Here is a 20,871-nt window from a genome sequence, read left to right as displayed (position 1 = left end):
GTTTCATTGCAAGGACGTGCAATGAAACCAATGGCAGTTATCGCTGATGTAATTGTGTATGCATGGAATTATTTCCAGCTACGAGTGGGGACAGCGGGGCACAGGAGTGCTGGAAGAGGCACAATCCAGTGGCAGTTAAAACAGAAAGGAAGAAAAGTCCTGGATCAGCAGCTTGTTTGCAGCAGCCAGGGGCAAGGATCCCGCAGGGCAGGGGACAAGAAGTGGATGAGGACGTGGAGACATCCCCACCTGGGAGCGAGTCCTCTGAACATGGTGAGAGTCAGCCGGTTTGTGTCATCTTGGGAAAGTAAGAAAAGTTTAGTGAAGCTTTCAAATGTGTCACGTTTTTAAAAAGTTTCACGTATACACAACAACATTTTCAAAATGATTTGCATTTACACATATCTGTGAAAATGGCCAAAAATGCTGTATTATGTTGGCCAGGAAAGTAGTTGATGATGACACCTTGTTAGTAAACAATAGGAAAGTGACGATTATATGTTGTATATGATGGTCTCCGCTGTTGGTTGTAATATCGGTGAAGTAAATCCACACTGTGCTGAAGAAGCGTTAACAAACTCTTGAGCAGCAACAACATTTGTAATAGACCACAGTAATAGACTAGCATGGGGAAAAACAAATCTAGTTCTACGTAAATCTAAGGAAAATTCGTGCTGACTTTACGATCAGAATTTTTGTCAGTCCAAAAGTTTTAAATATCAGTTACTGATATAAACAAAAAAGAATCTGAAATTGTTCCCATGGCTGTTTAGTTTACTTGCTACTTCAGAAACCTCCAGAAAACAACACCATAACTCACGGTTTCATATGGCATACAAATGTTTGCACAGTGAATGATTTATAAATTAGATCAAGATGCAGTTGTACGGCGACCATTTCTTTATAGTGATGCCAACATATCATGTTTGGAAATTTAAATTATAGTCAGATGTGAACAGCCATACTGAAATGTCTTTTTCATGATACAGAGGAAGATGGAGAGGAAGGCAGTTATGGCAGTGAGGAAGGCCAAGACCTCAAAGCACCGACGTTCAGAGATCTGCCGTTTAGTCCGGCCATTACAGGCCCCTCCACTTTCTCTGTTGTCAAACTGGAAGCCAATCAGAAGGCCAAAATTAAGCGGGAACGACAAGAACTCCATGGTATGGCTATCAAAAAGCCTAGTGACTGTCCCGCCTCATGCTTTTGATCCTAAACCTGTTTATTTTTGTGAACCCCTTTCAGGATCTCAGTTTCGGGCCGTGACAGATGGGGACGTGAAGGTAAAACGACGACCTCCCTGTAGATCCATCCCCATCACTGTCTCCAAACCACCAGGAGTCAGAAGGCGACCAGGCAGACCAACACTGCAGGATAAACGTTGGCCTGGGATCACAGGCAGGCCGGTTCATTACAGAAAGAACAGCAGTCTTCTCGCATTTCCCAGCAGCAGCAACAGCGAGAGGCTAAAGAGAGCCACTCGGAAGAGCTCCATGCTGAGAGCCACGGTAAGCAATTCAGTACGGTGGCATGATATTATTATCATAGTTTAGGAAGATTCAGGTATTTTATTCCTTATTGCATTGTGAAGCTAATCAGTTGTCTAGCTCATTAAATTGGATTGGTTTTAATAAATTGAAGTTACTTATAGTGTGCACCTAACACTGGAAGAAACAAATATCGAACCATGACTTATTATTGGCACATTGGCTAAACTAAATGGTAAATGGACTGCATTTATATATTGCTTTCAACAGACCCATGGCCATCCAAAGCGCTTTACAAGTTGCCTCACATTCACCCATTCACACACCGACAGCGATGGTGTCAGCCGTACAAGGCACCATCCAGCTCGTCGGGAGCAGCTGGGGTTAGGGGTTAGGGGTCTTGCTCAAGGACACCTCAACACTTGATCAGGTGGAGCCGGGGATTGAACCACCAACCGTCCTGTTTGTTGACAACCTACATGAACCACTGAGCCACTGCTGCCCCATTATTGTATGGGGGAGTTAAAAACTTAATTGGGACAACCCTAGTTGTAAGATATTGTTCACGAGCAATCTAATAGTTCTGTTGGTGTTATTTCATGAATAATTGACTCCCCTTCCAAAAAGTGAAAAAGAGTTATCAAGATTTAGTAGGTGTCTCCAAATTGTGGACTGGTTACGTACATTTAACTCCGATGCCTATGGTATTGTAGTCTGCAACTAATCTTTAAAGTTTTGTTTTTATCTTACTTTAGAGGAGAAATTACTGGTCGACCGAGGCCCAGTCCCAAGACAGTGATGATAACGGCAGAACGCGGAGAACCAGACTTCGAGAGGTACACACACAAGCATTCACATTTTTTTGGTACATTTAACACTTCTCTTCTCTCAGTAAGAAGCGATATTATGTAAAGGTGATGTTCACATGCTTAGTCTGAAGCAGTGAGGACATTTTTTGCTGTAGAAAAGAATGTAGAAAAGAGTTTTCCTCCATTCCTTCAAGCGATTCAGTGTCTATGCTGTTTCTGTGGTTCAGTCTAAAGGTCGAGCAGTCAGCCGTCTGATGGAGAGTTTTGCAGCAGATGAGGGCTTCCACTTGGGTGAGGACAGTAGCTTCTCAGAGGAGGATGAGAGGAAGGTGTCATCACATAGCAGAAGTGCTCCAGGTAAATGCATGCCTGTGATGATTTAACCACAACTGACAAGTGTTTTCAAGCATGATGTGAAGCCATTGGTGGTTATGTTAAATTGTATTTTGAGTTATTGCTTTTCATCTTGCAGCTCCTCCAAACTGTGTTCTGACCAAAGAGCTCCTGACAGATGGACTCAAAGTTCTGATCTCCAAAGATGATGAACTACTGTATGCTGCTCGTGTGCAACCCCTGGAGTCGCCCGATGTGTAAGTGCACTGTTTAATAAATGCCTATTTTTTTTATATTTACTGTTCTTGTACTGAGTTTATGGGAAGGTCCAGGTTAAAGGTCCGTCTTTTTCTTAGTTGGACAAATTCATGAAAGAAAAACAGAAAGTGTATAATGGCTGACAATTATTATTTTTCAGTGTTCATTTTAACTTTAGTGTTATGTTTGTCATTTTTTATTAGTTTTGTTTTAGTTTTAATTAACGATAACAACACGCTTTATGAATGACAGGTGCACCTGTGTGTGCCTGGTTTTGGGATGTACTGCACCTATCGTAAACGCCTGTTGACATGTTGATTGACATTACCACAAATGGAATTATGCTCACTATCACAGCTAAGTAAGCAGTGATTATCACCCACTAGTTTCCCACGGTCCTTAGTTGGATGCAAAAGTCAGCCTGCATCACTTCCTCTAAGCCCTCTGTTCGGCAGTAAAAGTGTTGCTGAGGAGACTCAGTCACAGCCAATGAAAGTGAGCCTTCCGTAGGAGTTTGACATGGACGGCCAAGCATTACACGCACCACTGAAAATAACTCCTTTGTACTTTCTGCTCTCTCTCCAGCTACAGTATTGTTATCGATGGCGAGAGAGGAAACCGACCCAGAATCTACTCCCTGGAGCAACTCTTGCAGGAAGCTGTGAGTTTCCCACTTACAGCAAACAAACCTGCCTACGCTCTGAGCTTTGGCCTCTCAGGACCCACACACATCACCACATCCTCCAAAATCCCCTCTTCCATTAAAGAGCAGCAAAAAACAATACCCTCTTTCCTGAGATCCCTCTACACAATGCTATTTCCTAAAGTCCTGTTTCCAGCATACCTTTTGCCTCACTTTTCTTCACACCACTTCAAGCTCTACCCCACTTCACACCTTCTCACCTACGGTTCTTATATCTTCAAACACACATGCTCTTCTTGAAACTTTCCATGAATACATGCCTATATCAATGGTAAACTTTGGTGTCCCATTACTTTTAAAGCTTTATAGGGAAGGAATTTTGTAGAGGATTTTGTTCCTGTAGCTCAATTGGTAAGAGCATTGCATTAGCAGCGCAAGGTTGTGGGTTCGAAACCCTGGGAACATATATTAGGTGAAAATTGTTAGCCCGACTGCACTCTAAGCGCTTGGGAAAAAAGCGTCTGCTAAATGCATACATTTAATTTAATTTAATTTTGTTGTTGTTGTTGAATTATTGACACACTGTTTTTCTAATTAATGTTATTCAGTTGCTTTGACGGATTATTTTTTGTTTAATACGCTATATAAATAAAGGTAACTTGACTTGACTATAACATTAAATTAAAAATAATGACCCATATGATTTGAAATAAATTGCACACACACACACAAATCCTGCTGCCTATTTATTGTATATAAGACAAAAAATAGCAAACAAATATGTTTTCATTGGGAAATACATTTTTTACAGTCCAACATTGGTTTAGATAGATCTTATTAAGTTAATTTTGTTTTTCATTATTATAAAAAATTAAACATTAAAAGGTGGTCAGTGCAAATGTGGCTGTTCTAAATTGTTTGAATCTTTCAAAAAAAAGTTGTTGGGGCTCTCTCTCTCTCTCTCTCACACACACACACACACACACTTGTTATTCAGCTGTTTTATTGTGTAAACGGTCTACGGCAGCTGTCTCTAATTACACTGATCTTCCACTTTCCAGAGCGTTCCATTCCTCCATGTACCTTTGACACCAATCTACACGCACAACCTTCCAGCTTCACTTCCCATCAGTCAGAGAGCGCCTGTTACCATAGCAACAGTAAATTCAAGAAACCTGAAAGGGGTTTGAGCTGAATGGGGGGATCTGGGCGCTCTGTTAGACAGGGAAACGCTGCAAACCTGCAATCACAGTCGCTCCATTCACACACTCCTCATTATTACTCAGCAAGTTAGTGTTTACCGCACCTCCGCTTCCGTGGCTTTCAGCCCTAACATGCTGGCATGAGATAAGTGCTGCTTTCATAAGAGCCTTACTGATTGACTTCTATGTGTGTCATTTATCATCCTGGGAGTCCAAAACCACTTTCACTGGCATTGCCTGACACAAGTTTGTTCCTGTGTGTGTTAGGTACTGGATGTACGCCCTGACACGGAGGCTGTGCTAAAAGAAGGGACTAGAGTGTGTGCTTACTGGAGTGAGCGCTCACGTTGTCTTTACCCGGGATATGTGCGAAGGGGTGAGGCCTAGACAAACTTTTCTCTTTCCTTAGAATCAGATAATCATTTTTCTTCCAAAATATCACATATGAATTCAAGGGTTAAAGAGCTACTGTATTTAAATCAAATGAACTAGTTTTGGTGATCTTCTAGGAGGCAGTGAATCTAAACCTGGTGGGGTTATGGTGGAGTTTGATGATGGCGATAGAGGGTGGATCTCCCTCTCCAATATTCGCTTTCTTCCTCCGGGTTACCAAGTCCAATGTAGGTCCAAACATTTTATAGTTCTACCTCACTTGACATTCTGATTAGCTCTGTACTAAAATCTAGTGAGCTACAGAGGCTTTTCCCGCAGTGAAGACAAACCTGGAATATCTTGAGTCAAACAGTCAACTCCCAATATGATTTGAGATTTGACAAACATTTGATTTAGTTTTTCATTAGCATTTGCTTAGCTAACAAAGCAATATTTTACTAGACACAAAAATACAAAACACACAGAAATACAGTATGGGGTGAAGTCTATACTGATATTTCTTCAGATTCAATCCAGTCTGGAGTGAATTTTTGCTTGTTGCACTGGGATTGCCTTATCTGGAATTGATTATGCTAAAATCCTGTTTGTCACATTGTGCCTTAAAATGCTGTATATGTTGGTAGCTCACTAGAACTTTGAACTTACTGTAGCTTCCATTGCGTATTCTTAGTTCACATATGTTTGAGATGTATTGTAAAGGTCAATAAACCATCCAATATCACCACCTCTTGCCTCTCAGGTGCTGATTTGAGTCCTTTACTCAACTCTGAGGGGCAGCTTGACAAAAATAGCTCCATGCAAGAAAGCAAGACTCTGAGTGAAAGGACAGCAAGAACAGACAGATTCAAAGCTCAGGAGAAGCCTGTCAGAAGACCAGGTCAGAGTTTCTGCAATATGCCACCAGAGATCTTATTTTACTCTTTGTCTCAAACCCAGTATGCTGCCTATCTAGACAGCCTTCAAAATGTGCCAATGATAAAAAAAAAAAGAAAAAGAAATGCTGTCTATGAATGTTGATCATGCTAAAGTTTATTGTAAATGTTTAACTTTTCTTTAAAGGGAGGCCTAAAGGTTCAGGGATAAAGAAGTCTCTCTCGGACAGTGTAGCCAAGAGCTCAGCACCTGTTGTGACATGGCCCTCAGTGGCTGCCCCCAGGAAGAGAATGCCTCTTAACTTTTTCCAGCTCAATGGCTCAGCATCGAAGAAGGCCTCGAAAGGCAGGGTGGCGGAAACATCTTCAAGACCTTCAGTCTCCATGACAACACCAACCAAAGGCCTCTTTAGCAGTAGCTCCTTTGAGGTCGACTCCTTCAGCAGCATAGCTAACGGTTATTCATCCTTTGGCAGCCAGACATCCGGGATTTCACTGGAGGGCAAGAACAGTTCTTACGGTCAAAAGAAGAGGACTGGGGAGCCAGCACCATCTCGGGGCAAGAAAGCTGAATTTCTAATCAAATTGGACCATGAAGGAGTAACATCTCCAAAGACTAAAAACAGTAAGGCTCTCCTGTTGCTGGGAGCCTCAGGATTTGGCTCCAATGGGGTGAGTGGTTTGCCCAGGGCAGAGGCTTACTCACACCCAGTTCTGCTGGTCAAGGACAACAAAAAAGGAGATGGCTCCCGAGCAGAGCTCCGACTGAAAGGAACAGGAGTCCAGAGGAAGCCCTCACCATCATTGCGCATAAGTGAGTATGGCGACTTGACCCTTGGCTGCCACAGGGACTGCCACAGCTCTTACTCAGACATGGATGAGGAAGAGGAAGAAGTGGAAAGGAGGACAGGCCGTGCTGCACTTGCTTCTGCCTCTGGAGGTTTGAGAACAGCTGGCCATTTTCTCTCGCGCATCTCAGTCTCCTCGTCTTCCTCCGGTTCGTCCAGCTCTTCCAGCTCAGGCTCTCTCTCGAGTTCCAGTCTATGCTCTTCTGAAAATGACTCGTCTTACAGCTCAGAGGATGAGGAAAGCTGTTTGACCCCACACCATTCTTTGCTCCAGACCCCTGAAGCCCCTGTGGGACCCCCACGGCACTCCTTTGTGGCCAAAGCTGTGGCAGTGTCCAGTGCCAAAGGGCATGGCAACCACAGTACTAACAGCAAGCCACAGAAGAGAAAAGAGTATCCCAGTTCACTCTCCAAAACCCCTAAAGATCTGGTTAAGAGGCAACGTCTTCTAGCAGACCAGACCAAACCCATCCTGCCATCTAGACAGCTGTGGAGGTGGTCCGGAGACCCCACGCAAGTGAGTCATTTTTGAAAAGATTACTTTGTACATTAATTTAGTAACTGGTAATCTGATTGATTCCAGTTTAATGTACAGCATCCACTACAAGTCTTCTCAAAGAGTTTAAACAGGGTTTTAAAGCATTTCATTGAGTGATCCTGTTATGTTTTCCTATTGTGGTCCAACTAGGGATGTAACAATACCATTACCAAAAGTAGAGGCTTGTGGCTTAGCATTAACCTTTATAATTATGTAAATTTAGTCCATCCCAACCAATGGTGTGAGTTTCTAACCAGTGACTACATTTAACAAGTTGTTTAGTGGGTAGTTAGTTATAGTGCAAACAATAGCAGATGGGCCTGATTGGAAACACCATTATCTTTTCACCTAAGCGTCACCTTTAAACAAATGAAATAATTGCATACAAACATCTGCAAAAAAAAAAAAAAATCTAAAGCTGTCTTTATCACATTAGCGCCGTGGACTTAAGGGAAAGGCCCGGAAGCTTTTCTACAAGGCTATAGTGCGTGGCAAGGACCTGGTGCAGGTAGGAGACTGTGCTGTGTTCCTTTCGACTGGGCAGCCTCATCTGCCGCTAATCGGCCGCATTGAGAGTTTCTGGGAGTCATGGCAGAGCAGCATGGTCGTGAAGGTCCAGTGGTTCTACCACCCTGAAGAGACCAATCTAGGCAAGAGACATCTTGATGGCAAGGTAAGTATCCAAATGTATGGAGGCCTGTCAGTCACAGTGAATTAAATGGTATTTATAGAATGGGAACTGTTAGATTATGGTCTTTGGATTATAATTCATGTTGTCATTGTTTCATAACCTTCAATACGGTCATGAAATGTAATTAACATTCATTAGCATAGTATAAATCATAAATTAGCACCCATGTGGTAACTACTTAAAGCTAGGTGTGTTATTCAGTGTTATTCAGTGTTCTTATGCCAAGTCTGGTGTTAGTTTTGATAGTAACTACTGAAATATTAATATTGTGACAATGCTAGCAGATCGCAATAGATGTTTTAGGAAATTTAAAGGAGAACTTTTCATTGTTTTCAGCATGCTCTGTACCAGTCATGCCATGAGGATGAAAACGACGTCCAGACAATCTCTCATAAGTGTCAGGTGGTCACAAGTGAGGAATACGAGCGATTGACCCGCAACAGGAAGTCTAACGGGAGCTATCATGACCTGTACTACCTGGCCGGCACTTACGACCCCACCAGTGGCCAGCTGCTCACTGCAGACGGGATGTCCTTACTCTGTTAGCACTGGACTTGCATGACTGCGTATACTACTGAGTTGTTTTTGGTCCAAGTCAGAGATGTTGCACTGCAAATAAGAGGCTGGACGTTCTGCCAAAGGACCAGGAAGTATACTACCGCCCTCATGCCCATAAACTTTGTCTACTCTGGGGAGATATGTGCAAGCTCCTCCTAGCGATAGCTTAGAGTGTAGTAGATGCAGTTTGTCCATGGTCCTAATTCTCTTCTGAGGTTTTCTAATGGACGTATTGTGGCTCTAATTTTGTATGAACTGTTACCTGATCTTAGACCACCAAAGCAAAACTCTTGGTTTGGAGAGCATGGCGGGTGTCTATGAAGACTTGAGCCATGTTGTAGGCAGTGGCAGTGTGGGGCGCTCTCCGCACGTCACTTTCATGATTCCAGGGATATTTAAGTACATATAGATCTAAATATATGTTAAGTTCATTTATGTATAAATAGGGAAGTATTACCTTTCAAGCCATACACTTCAGTACCTCTTAACGTGTATTTTTTCTTCAGGTGTACATTGTACAGGACAGGTTGCTGGTGTTTTCTTTGTTGTTGTCTATATGTAAATATTCGAAGCTATTTTATATAAGTGTAATGTACAGAGGCTTATCTTATCATGTTCTGATTGATTTATTTTTGTATTAGTGGGTGATATAGAAGTTGTTGTTTTCTGTGAGAGGGTGGACTGATGATGTATGCATTGCACTGCACACGGCCTGCTGATACAATGAGAGCGGAGTCATCCCTGCCCTGCTTTCTCTTTCAGGGAGATGGGTTACACAGGGCACCATCCTTTATATTGGCTGCACTTTGGGCATTTGTTCCTCTAATGTCTTCATTTTTTTTTTTTTGTTGGTTATATTAGCAGACTTAAAACACTTTAATGTTAAAACAAAGGGAAATAAATATTGACTCCTTAAGTGGTTCCACAAATTTGAAATCCATTGGCTAAATTTAATTGGTTATTTAAATGAATGGTGATTTTAAATGAATGATTCTCATAAAATATGTCCAGTTCTTATTATATAAAATCAGGAAGAAATCACAAAGTCTGATTTAAGGACTTTGAACTGACACATAGTATCATTAAAGGGGTCATATGATACCATTTTAAGTTTCCCCTTCTAATTGGAGTGTTACAAGCTGTGCGTGTATAAATAAGATCCCAAAATTTGAAAAGACTAAAGTCTCAAACCCAAAGAGATATGCTTAATAATAAAAGTTAAGTCTCTTCCTCGCCCTCCTAAAAAGTCTTGTTTTAACATGCCCACACATGTCTACGTGACTATGTGGGAAGATTTGCATAACGCCGTCCGAACATTCACGCAAAGAAAGAAGACGTAATTTTGATTCTCGCTGTTGTGGAGACGCTGTTTCTTGTGAAAATACTTAGTTTGGCCTTCCAAAAGAGGACACAACTAGAAATTAGTGGGTAAGTTGTATTTACAACACTGTTCCAGAATAATTTAACCCAAATATTATGTTTTATTGTTTTTGTCTTGTGACGGTGCTCTAACTGGGACGCGCATCACAGTATGTTAAGCGATGTAACATTTTCGTCACACGCTTGAGGTATTCAGCCAATCACAATGCACTGGATAGCTGGCCAATCAGAGCATACCTTGCTTTTCAGAGTGATGAACTATGTAAAAAATGGCGTGCTACTGAAGGGCAGGGCATAGAGGAGCGACAGTAGTGTACACTATGTGGAAAATAATGTGTTATTGGAACCTTAAACCACATAAACACATTTCTTTACACTAAATACACCAAATAATATTATTTTTACCAATGTCATATGACCCCTTTAAGCATAATGTCATTCTCCGTACCATAATACAGTAATGAAAATCAGAAGGTCTGTCTGGACGCAATGATTTTTTGTTCTTGACCTAATTTGTGAGATTCACCTTAAATACTGGTATATAATACTAGAAGGACACGGAAAAGTGTTATTACTGTATCTGATGCATTTTATTATTATTTTTTTCTTTTTTTTTCAAATGCATCCTGCACTGTATTTACATATTTCTTCACTTTTCAGCAAAGTTTTTACTGCATTTCTAAAGTTAGCACCCATCAAAACGAGTATTTCTGTTAATGGTGAAATTCACCTGATTCTAGTATCCCAGGGTCAGGGCACTAAAAGAAAGGGATTGTTAGAGCACTAGGCACAGCTGGAGTTCATAGAGAAGTTGGCTTACAGTCAGACTGTACTCCACGCACTCATTGTTCAGTGTGAGGGACAATCGCATTCATGTATGAAGGAGCATCCACTGTTTAAAAGGCTCACTCAATCATAGCCAAAAATAGTCATTTATGTTTATGCAATCTTCACTGTATTGAACAAAGTATTATTATTATTTTTAGATATTGTTTTATCATTAGTGTGTATTTATTGCCAGTGTTACTGTTTCATTACCAAACCAATAGATCATGATGAAGATGTCTTATTTTGTCCCAAAAGTGTTTTACTAACGTGCATACGGCTTGAGCTAAAGTCAAACCTTCACCTCTTGCCACCCCATTAAAAACAGCTTCAACCCTGCAGGGGAAGTGACGTTGCTCACTGACCATTCACCCCCATCTTTTCAGATATACAAATTTACTTCTAGAGTCTCCCCAATGCCACATTTGACCTTGTAATTTGCTTATTGCAGGGAGCCTGGAAGAAAAGCATGTGTGTGGATATGTGTCTGGAGTAGCACACTTTTCTTACTGCTGAAGTATATAGTATGTATATTCTGTGTGTATAGAATACCTGGATCACCTACTACATTGCCAAAATGTGCAGTATACATAAAGCATGGAATTCTGTCTCCCACAATGCAATGCGCTCAACCTGACTTACATTTTCAGTGTGACTTACGAACAAGTATCATCTGACTAATTATTTGATCAAAATGCCAAATGTGAATTACACATAAAATTGGACTTTTATTTTTTATGATTTTTACAAACTTGGCAGTAAACAGCAAAAACAGCACATCGTTCATACTCTACTCAAGTCATACACTACTCTTCCATTTTGAGCATAGCCTGTACTTATGACTTGTTCCCCATTAATAAAAGTCATTGTATTTCCAGTATGATTGAAATGTAGGATGTTAGGATCTGTTAGATCCTCATGTCATCAGAGCTAGGTTTATATAAAAGGTCTAAGTGTGTGGGTACGTGTGCCTTTTTGTAATCTGCCTTTACGTTTGACTGTTTTGACAAAAGAGGGCACTGGATAGAGTTGTGAATGTACTTAGCATACGTTAAGCATGCATATTATCAGAGGACCTGTCTGTATGTCACAGCTCTAGTGGTTACACACAGATTCAGAGCTGCCATTGGTTACAGTCTCCTTTTATATCGGGGGAGAAACTTAATTTCTGTTCCCAAATGAAGGTCAAAGGTGTTTTGTTGCGGAGGGAACAAGGGTATTCAGGTCAGCACGTCTGATATGTTACAAGAGCAGGTCACTTGTTCATGGCGAAGGTGCAATACTACTTTGGCTAACTATTTGAACGGCACTCAGCATTTCTAAGCTTTTTTTGCAAAGGCTGGTGGGTAACAGGAAGTGATGAGGAGGACGCAGGAACGTCTGTCCTATTAAACAGATTTCTTTAAACGCTGCAAGGCATGTACTTAATATTCCGCTTGTCCAAGAATCTCTGATTAACGAGATGTTATAACTTTGTTGAATGAAAAATGATGTATATCTTTATATGTTTATCATGTTCCAGTATATATATATATTTTCTCTCTTTGCTTCGAAACATTGTAAAGATTGTACATCTGTAAAGTAAGGTTTGATTTTGGGGTAAATGTTTTACTAAAAAAAAAAACAAAGGCAAAAAACTTTATGAGTATCAACTGTAAACGTGGTTTAGTATTAAACATTTTTATAGAGGGCTTATGAATAAATATCACATAAAAAAAAAAAATGTTGGACTTGGATTTAATTTGATTAATTGGTGGAGTACTTCAACACTTTGGATGAGACCAGGGATATTTAATTATTATTAAATAGTTTTAGACAATTAAATGTTTGATTATTATTAAATAATAAAAAAGTGGGTCAGTTTTTATTTCAAGTTGAGTTTAAAAGCCTGCTCACATTACTAATATACAAAAAATGTGTGTGTGTGTGTGTGTGTGTGTGTGTGTGTGTGTGTGTGTGTGTGTGTGTGTGTGTGTGTGTGTGTGGTTTAAAATGTCCAAAAAGTGATGTTTGCTCTTATGGAGATAATTTTAGTCACCATGAGGAAAACGGCTTATAAATCGTGCTACATTATGTTTCTAGAAAAATTAAGCATGTTTACTGTGAGGGTTGTGTTTATGATTAAACAGCCTGTACAATGTAAGTTTCTATGAAAGAGTGTATGAAAAGAGTGTGTGTGGTCCAGGTATATCGTAGATTGTGGGGATCATGCGTCCTGACAAGGAGAGTTAAAACTGACATCTTTGAGGATCTATGCATCATAAAATCCCAATGTGTGTGTGCTCAGCAAAGCTGACATGCTGTCCTAGCACAACCACATCCAGAATGGTGACTCTTCTCCAGGTAGGTCTTCTCCAGAGTCTCTCACTCAAAGCCACACCAGACCAGAACATTTGCTGAGCTGCGTAATATCAGCTTCTCGACATCATTTCTCAATGTTATAGTCAATTTATTGTTACAGAATATTTAGTAATTAGCTGTTAATAGTCCAGAAACAGATTTCACTGGTTGTTAAATACACTAAATATACTATCATAGAAAGCATGTTTCCCCAAAAAATGTAACTCAATTTGTTAACGCAAATCCCATGAGTAAAATACATGTCACATTTCTGGCAACACGAGAACTTCCTCAACTATGTTTTTAAAAACAGAAATGTTTAATGTTTCCCATATTTCCATTAGGTTACACCAAGTTTATCAGTTCATCCTCTCCACCCTCTGGCCATACTGTTTGTGTTTTAGTTAATTATTTGACAGCAGCTGCCCTCCATTAGCTTTTTCATTGTGGTACTCAATCAGCGAACACAATTCAGGTCAGTAACCTTTCCTGAGTTGTGAGGGGTTTGTTTGCGGCGCTATCTATCTGGTTTGTTGTTTAGCTCTGTCAAGGTCTATTATAAAAACTGTAGTTCTTCTCATTGTAAGAAAACTAATTGCTGTTATTTAGCAATGTATGAATTCAGACTAGACTTTATTTTAAGGTGTACTTGCTATAGCGTAATTATATATTTAAGTACTGAGTAATTTCAAATCTTTGAATTCATAGCCATCGCCATCAGTCTGAAGATCTGGCTATGCAAGACTAGGGTTAGGGTTAGGGTTAGGGTTACTTGCATGTAATTATGCAAAAGTTATTTTTATTATATTGATAAGTTCACGGAAGATGTATAACAAGGGCACCTTAAAATAAAGTGTTACCCTAATTCATTGTGACAAGAATAGTTCACTCAAAAAAACACACATTCTTCATTTATTAATTCTCATTCTCAACCCATGTAACATGCAAGGAGATATTCTGAAAACGTTCCTGCTACTCTTTTTCCATTCAATGAATATAATATTTCAATTCTCCGTCAAGCCCCAAAAATGGCAAACAACTCCACAAAAGGTTATACTTGTGTGCTACATATTCCACGACAAGACGTGAGAACCAGTGACATTTAGCCAGGTTTCCCTCCAAAGCTGCAAATCCAAAGTTGCAAATGCGCAAAACTGGAATATCCAATAAAAAATTAGCAAATAAGCATCATAAGAAAAAAAATTAATAATAGCTTAAAAAAGAAAGAGATGAAAGAAATGAAAAGAATGTTAATAAATAAATAAAAAACAGAAAAAATGGGAAGTGCAAGTTCTGATGTGATACTTTAAAATGTCCATTAAAACCGGGCGATGGAAACAACTATTGACATCAAACCTGGGTTTGGAATAACATGATGACCGCATTTTAGGTGAACTATTCATTTAACATTTTGTCAGTAAGTGAAGGAGCTGGTAACACACTCTAATTTTAATTGGTGAGTAATTTAATTTAATTTATAAGCTTATGCCCCTTTGAACGTTAGTTTTAAGGATGGAGTTAGGGGTGTAAACTAATTATTATTTTTTTTTATATATGAATAACTTTATCACTTTATATGAAATTATATGAAAATTCATATGTAAAACGTTTTCTCATTAGAGCAGGCTGGGTATGTTTCATAGAAGCCCTGTCTACTTTAATTTTAAATACTGACTACATAATAACCTTTAAAAGCTTTTACAAAAACACAGCTTTTTAATTCATTCAGTGTTTCTAAGAGACCTTTAGAATTCTTAAAAAAAAAAAATCATCCAGCGAACATACCTCACCCCTCTTCATTTCAGGTGCATTGCCTGTTGTCTACCAGAGAAATGCCATCAAAGACAAATATCGTCACCTCATAAATGTCTCACCCTCTACGTGACCCTGCTGGCTCCGGGTGTGTGGAGGGCTTCTGAGCGCTCAATGAGGTGCTACGAGACATGAACAGGACCAGCGCTCGACTTACACACTAACTCAACTTTAATGGGAATTTAATGATCTCTCTTGCTGGAGGACTTGTGCATATTGCAGAGCTGGTGGAAAAAACTGGAGCTAAGTACTTCTGGAGCAAACGCTGTAGATGAGACAAGAGTGCTGTTTGTGATGGCTTTCAGCCTGCTGCTCACTTCACAAATCTTTACAAGGCCGTATAACGGAAATACATTTGATTCTGCTAAAACTATGTTAAGTGATACATTTATGCTGTAAACAAAGGAAGAAAGGAAGGCCAACTGCATCACTTTGGATGTAAAAGATTTTTAAATAGAAAATATAAATGACTAAATCAAGAAGTGTTTTAAGTATATTTCCCTTTAAAAAAAGATTTATTGGCAAATTTTAAATAAATATTTATAAATATGTATTTATTTATTCCAACTGATCACATTAATTATTTATGATATATGATATGAATATAATATATGAAAACAACACTATAATATTATTATGACAATATGACAAGGCATTGTTTAAGTAAATAGCTAAAAACAACGCTAAAAGCTATAGTATTATAGCTTTAGTAAGTATAGTAAGTATTATTGTATATATATATATATATATATATATATACACGTTAGATTTTTTTCATGATTGGTGACTTCTACCGAATTCATATCAGTTTTTCTTAATTCAATAAATAATTGTGCATGCAACTTAAAGAAAACAACTTGTGATTTTCGTCATAGTCGTGCAGCTCTACTGTGTGTGTGTTTGTGTGTGAGCATCAGTCGGGACTCTGATCCAGTTTGGTTAGTCTAATCCACGTCTCCTCTGCTGATTGCGTTAGACTTGTTCTGTAGACATAGATTTGGTTTCAGCAATACTCACAGCTTTACACAAGATTACAGACTCTGCCGGCCGCATATGTTCCCTCTCTGTGTAAAGCAGTCACTTATACAGTGTCAACCCCGCAAGTCTCTGTTATTTCCACCTGTTATTGCCACTTACGTTTGTAATGTCTGGATTGAGACGGTGTAAAAACAGGCCAATAAATCTTGTCTCTGCATATAAAGCCGGTGCACTCTGGATCTTGTTAGTGTTGCACTTCAAATAAACTTTTGTTGAAAGTCACAAAGTAATGAAATGTTCAGAACACATACTGACAGGGTGTCTTGCTGTTCTAAAAAGCTTTGGGGCAATCCATGCGCTGACATACAGGTACTTCAAATTTTGATTTATTTGATCAGTTTAATGCGTGCAATGCTTTTGTTTTGATGTGCATAGACACAATATACGTTAAACTACCCATCAAGTCGTTCTAAAAGCGGTCTTGAATAAGACCTTTGTTTGGTGCTGCACACGGCTGATTGTTGATTACGGAGTTCCTGTTTTCCGAGCATTAACTCTGACCCAGAGGCAGTGCTTAGAGTGGCCCCATGGGGGTGCCATGAGGCTCTGGAGCAGAAAGGATGACTGCACATCAGCGGTGAAGGTTATCATGGGAAATTAAAAAGCCAAGATTGTCTGTGGGCTAATTCCAAATGCCATTTTGGTCCCTTTTAGGGGATGCTGCATAGGGTTGTTCCAGACAAAGAATCCCTTCATGACCTGTTCATCTACAAGGCCGTTAGTTAAGTTTACTTAAAACACAATTTGCCTCATTGTATCTGCATTTCTATCAAGAAAATGTTCGATTCAAAATACATTGATGTTTTCAACTAAATGCACACAGATATAGCCTTCATGTGAGCATGCATACATCCCTATTACAGTACAGGTGAAAAACGGTATACAGTATGAAGTAGAATGTTGAATTCAAACAAGGTTCTTTATTGCCATCTAGGGTTCCATTCTTTTGGGAACCCAAAATGTTTTTTTCTATGGCACTGCTGTGAAAACCCCCTTTATTTCTCAGAGTTTTCATAAAGCAGGTGGGAAAAAGTACCTGGATGATCTACTTCCAGCGAGTGTGCAACTGACATTGTAAGTCACGTGATAATGAGAATGTTATGAATGTGGTGCACCTACACATTCATAACATACTATTTAAAGGTCCTGAAGTTAGTACTTATTCATAACACATACCTGCTCAGATATGAGATTTTGGGAGCAAACTGCTCCAGGGGCTTGACTAGGCCCAGGTTACTGGCCTATAGTCCTACATCTTCCGTTAAATTAACTGAATGAGCATGAATGGCACTAAAGAGGAGAAAGAGGTTTATTGACCCTGTGAGTGACTTTCAATCATTCTAACTACCAACAGAAAAGAGATAAATATGTATAGGGGAATAATATACTGTTTATAAATGTATATTATGTTGGTGAGTGTGATTTCACCAAGTACAACATGTTCTTGGATCAACATCCTAGTTGATTCTGGATGAACATTCCAATCAACCAATCAGAACTGAGATATAACTTTTCAGAAAATATTATTAAAACCCTTGTTTCCGTTCAGCTATCATTTTACACTGATTTTAGAAATAAATTATGGGTAGGGTTAGTTTTAGGGGTAGGGATTGGGTTATGTCTATATTTTTGGACAGTAATGTTGATCCAGGAACATCAGAAGATGTTGAACCAGGAACATGTCTTACTTGGCAAAATCACGGTCGACAGACAGTATTATGACCCCGATTGAACTCTATTTGAGCTCTCATCAGATGAAGCTTACATAAGCACCTCTTATTTCATGCATTGTACACCAGATATTTTGGCACATGTAATGGATTAAATTGTATGCATTTACAAAATGTTCATAGTGTGCAAAGTGCACTGTACATACTGTAGATATAATAGTACCAACAATAGTAAAATAAGTAGTTAATTTAATTTGATAAAAGAAGTAGTTTGAACATTGTTCAGTGTGTTTTATTTATCAAGGGCTTGTTTATTTTTTCATTTCGTTCTGAGAGCTGCTAAAGTCAGACTGATAAATCCATCAAATAACCATCCACAGTCGTCAATAATGTCTGTTGGTTGAGTAGAAACTTGACCTGTCTGGTCGTGCTGAGGTTGACTGGAGATGATGGAGATGGTCCTGATGCTCTTGCAGGTGTGTGTTGTGTTTACTCCACACTGAGCAGGAAAAAACTGGAGCTAAGTACTTCTGGAGCAAACGCTGTAGATGAGACAAGAGTGCTGTTTGTGATGGCTTTCAGCCTGCTGCTCACTTCACAAATCTTTACAAGGCCGTATAACGGAAATACATTTGATTCTGCTAAAACTATGTTAAGTGATACATTTATGCTGTAAACAAAGGAAGAAAGGAAGGCCAACTGCATCACTTTGGATGTAAAAATTTTTTAAATAGAAAATATAAATGACTAAATCAAGAAGTGTTTTATGTATATTTCCCTTTAAAAAAAAGATTTATTGACAAATTTTAAATAAATAAATAAACATTTATAAAAATGTTTTTATTTATTCCAACTGATCACATGAAGTATTTATGATATATGATATGAATATAATATATAAAAAAACACTATAATATGAATATGACAATATGACAAGGCATTGTTTAAGTAAATAGCTAAAAACAAAACTAAAAGCTATAATATAAAGTTTATATATTTGTATTATTCTATATATATATATATATATATATATGCTCTTGCATGCTCTTGCAGGTGTGTGTTGTGTTTACTCCACACTGAGCAGCAGCCTCCTGAAGCCCGGCTCTGTTTGCACACCACTTTGGCAGTGTTTACTCAGGACTGCAGGGCTGCAAACATCTCAGTGAGAGAGAGAGAGAGAGAGAGAGAGAGAGAGAGAGAGAGAGAGAGAGAGAGAGAGAGAGAGAGAATGATAGCTGCACACTCTCTCCTTCAGCTCCACTTCTTCTGTGAAATCTAGTATTCACATTTACATTTGGACCGCTGACTGAATTCAAATGATATTTTCACTATATGCCTTGACTGCAAGGATTGTTCATTCATTACTGTGAAATAGAAATGAATGTGGATGTTTGATTTTTATTTAAACATACTGACATGTCTGATTAGGTCTATGTTTTCAATGATTTTCATTGAAACTATTTAGTTGCTCAAATTCCATATAGAAACCAGTAAACAAGGCATCAATGATGACCCTCGTCTCATTTTTCTTATTTCCAAAAAATATTTAAAAAATGTAAATGTTATACAATGGTGTGCTTGTATTGTGGAGCTGGACTGCTCTCGCTATAAGCAGAAGGGTGTGTGTGTGTGTGTGTGTGTTTGAGCAACTCTTGCTGAGTCAGTAGAGCGAAGGAACCTGAGAGAAGGTCAGCGGGCCTCTGAGACAGAGCACCTGACATTAATCTCCACACAACATCCTCCAATACACTGTGTCTGTGTGCACCTGCACTGGAGTCGAGTGAATTTGTCACATCATAGAGTTCAAGGTTTGTGATGACTAGAGTTACAGTAAAAATAAACTTAATTCAAACGAACAGCAATGCAGAGCAGTGACTACAGAAGGGTTTACAGACAATTGAGCTCATGTGATCACGACCAACCCCCGTCATCAGAACGCTCTGTTTGAATAGACTCGACCGATTGTAGACTCAAAAGTATATGCCCACTGCTATGATTGGCTAATAGAAGTTGTGTTTGTTTGGCAACATACATGGATGCTAATGTAATTTAGGTTAAAAACGAATTAATACTCAGCAAATATCAAATAATTTGTGAGAAGAGACAAAGCAATAATGATCAATGCTGAAATAATGCAATAATTATCTAATATAGTCGGCACAGCATTGTATTATAGTTTCAAAAAGCGGTTAGATTAAGTAAACAAATGAGCGAGTTCTTAATGATATGATCTAGCACTTCGTAAAGTTCATAAAATAAAGTTTATCATTTGGTTTCTGTATACAGCTGTGTCAGCCGCTCTCATTATTTACACTCTGTGCATGAATCAGTGGGCGGGGCTTAACAGGCAGTGATGTAGAAGCATGCGTTGATCTTCTTCTGCGGAGGCAGTGTTTATCCACGCTATTACATCATGAGTTTTATATTCCACTAGATATCTTGTGGCAGACTGCTTTCAATATTAGCTGTTTTTAGACTCATGAGAAAATTTGGATTCTGAAACTTGTTTTTGTTTTTTACAGGACAATAACCTCTTATATGTCAAAAGAGTAGGGGAATTTTGATTTCTCAGTTCATGACCTCTTTAAATGCTAAAATATTTTCTGAAATAAATAAATAGAAACCATACTTCCATAACTAAGGAAGCTGCAAAAGTCTCTGGAAAAGGGATTGCACTCTGCATGCTCTGTATAGTACTAGCAAACAATGGAATAAATAGGACTTGCTGACTGGCTATGGGTGTTTTTGTTTGTTTGCATGAAGGTTTTTCAAGAAATTAAACATGGTGACAAGAAATTCATGTGTTGTATATAAAACGCATAAAGGGTAACATATTTTTCTAAAATGAATACTTAAAAAAACATGCTTTACAGCCAAGGCAGCAGAAAAAGTCCCTCTATTTCTTTGACAGTAAAACCTTTGTACTTACACCTACATTTAAGGACGATCTGCATTGTGCATATAATAAAATAAATAAATAAATAAAGAGCTGGTTGATCATTCCACGGCATACCCATGTATAATGACTGATGATGTCATTGTTGTCATGGTTACAGCAGCTAAATGTCGCCACACAAGGGCCTTTTAACATGCACAGAGAGGCCTAATCACATCGGAGGAGTTCTGGAATTCATCCAAGCTATTATTCCTTCTATCCCGATGAATTCCATATCT

The 20,871-nt window shown here is 38.8% G+C and overlaps 1 protein-coding gene across 4 annotated transcripts in view; it reads left to right on the top strand.

Annotated features, from left to right (window-relative positions):
* The window catches only part of LOC127952362 (BAH and coiled-coil domain-containing protein 1), a 75,032-nt gene extending 64,266 nt beyond the window's left edge, over positions 1-10,766 (top strand). For 3 of the 4 annotated variants that reach the window (XM_052550745.1, XM_052550744.1, XM_052550747.1), the window contains 13 exons: positions 79-273; positions 990-1,163; positions 1,246-1,508; positions 2,243-2,323; positions 2,524-2,653; positions 2,769-2,886; positions 3,473-3,548; positions 5,000-5,108; positions 5,242-5,352; positions 5,865-6,002; positions 6,185-7,362; positions 7,820-8,056; positions 8,411-10,766. In XM_052550745.1, coding sequence (XP_052406705.1) covers positions 79-273; positions 990-1,163; positions 1,246-1,508; positions 2,243-2,323; positions 2,524-2,653; positions 2,769-2,886; positions 3,473-3,548; positions 5,000-5,108; positions 5,242-5,352; positions 5,865-6,002; positions 6,185-7,362; positions 7,820-8,056; positions 8,411-8,620 — 3,020 coding nt within the window. In that variant the 3' untranslated portion in view covers positions 8,621-10,766. The remainder of the gene's footprint in view (positions 1-78; positions 274-989; positions 1,164-1,245; positions 1,509-2,242; positions 2,324-2,523; positions 2,654-2,768; positions 2,887-3,472; positions 3,549-4,999; positions 5,109-5,241; positions 5,353-5,864; positions 6,003-6,184; positions 7,363-7,819; positions 8,057-8,410) is intronic. The other variant, XM_052550746.1, reaches the window with a different exon arrangement.
* Positions 10,767-20,871: the final 10,105 nt, after the last annotated feature.

The sequence above is a fragment of the Carassius gibelio genome, chromosome B3 (genome assembly GCF_023724105.1).
Source record: "Carassius gibelio isolate Cgi1373 ecotype wild population from Czech Republic chromosome B3, carGib1.2-hapl.c, whole genome shotgun sequence".
In the NCBI taxonomy this organism is placed as follows: domain Eukaryota; kingdom Metazoa; phylum Chordata; class Actinopteri; order Cypriniformes; family Cyprinidae; genus Carassius; species Carassius gibelio.
The sequence above is the reverse complement of the archived record's forward strand: the minus strand, read 5'-3'. Positions and strand labels throughout refer to the sequence as shown.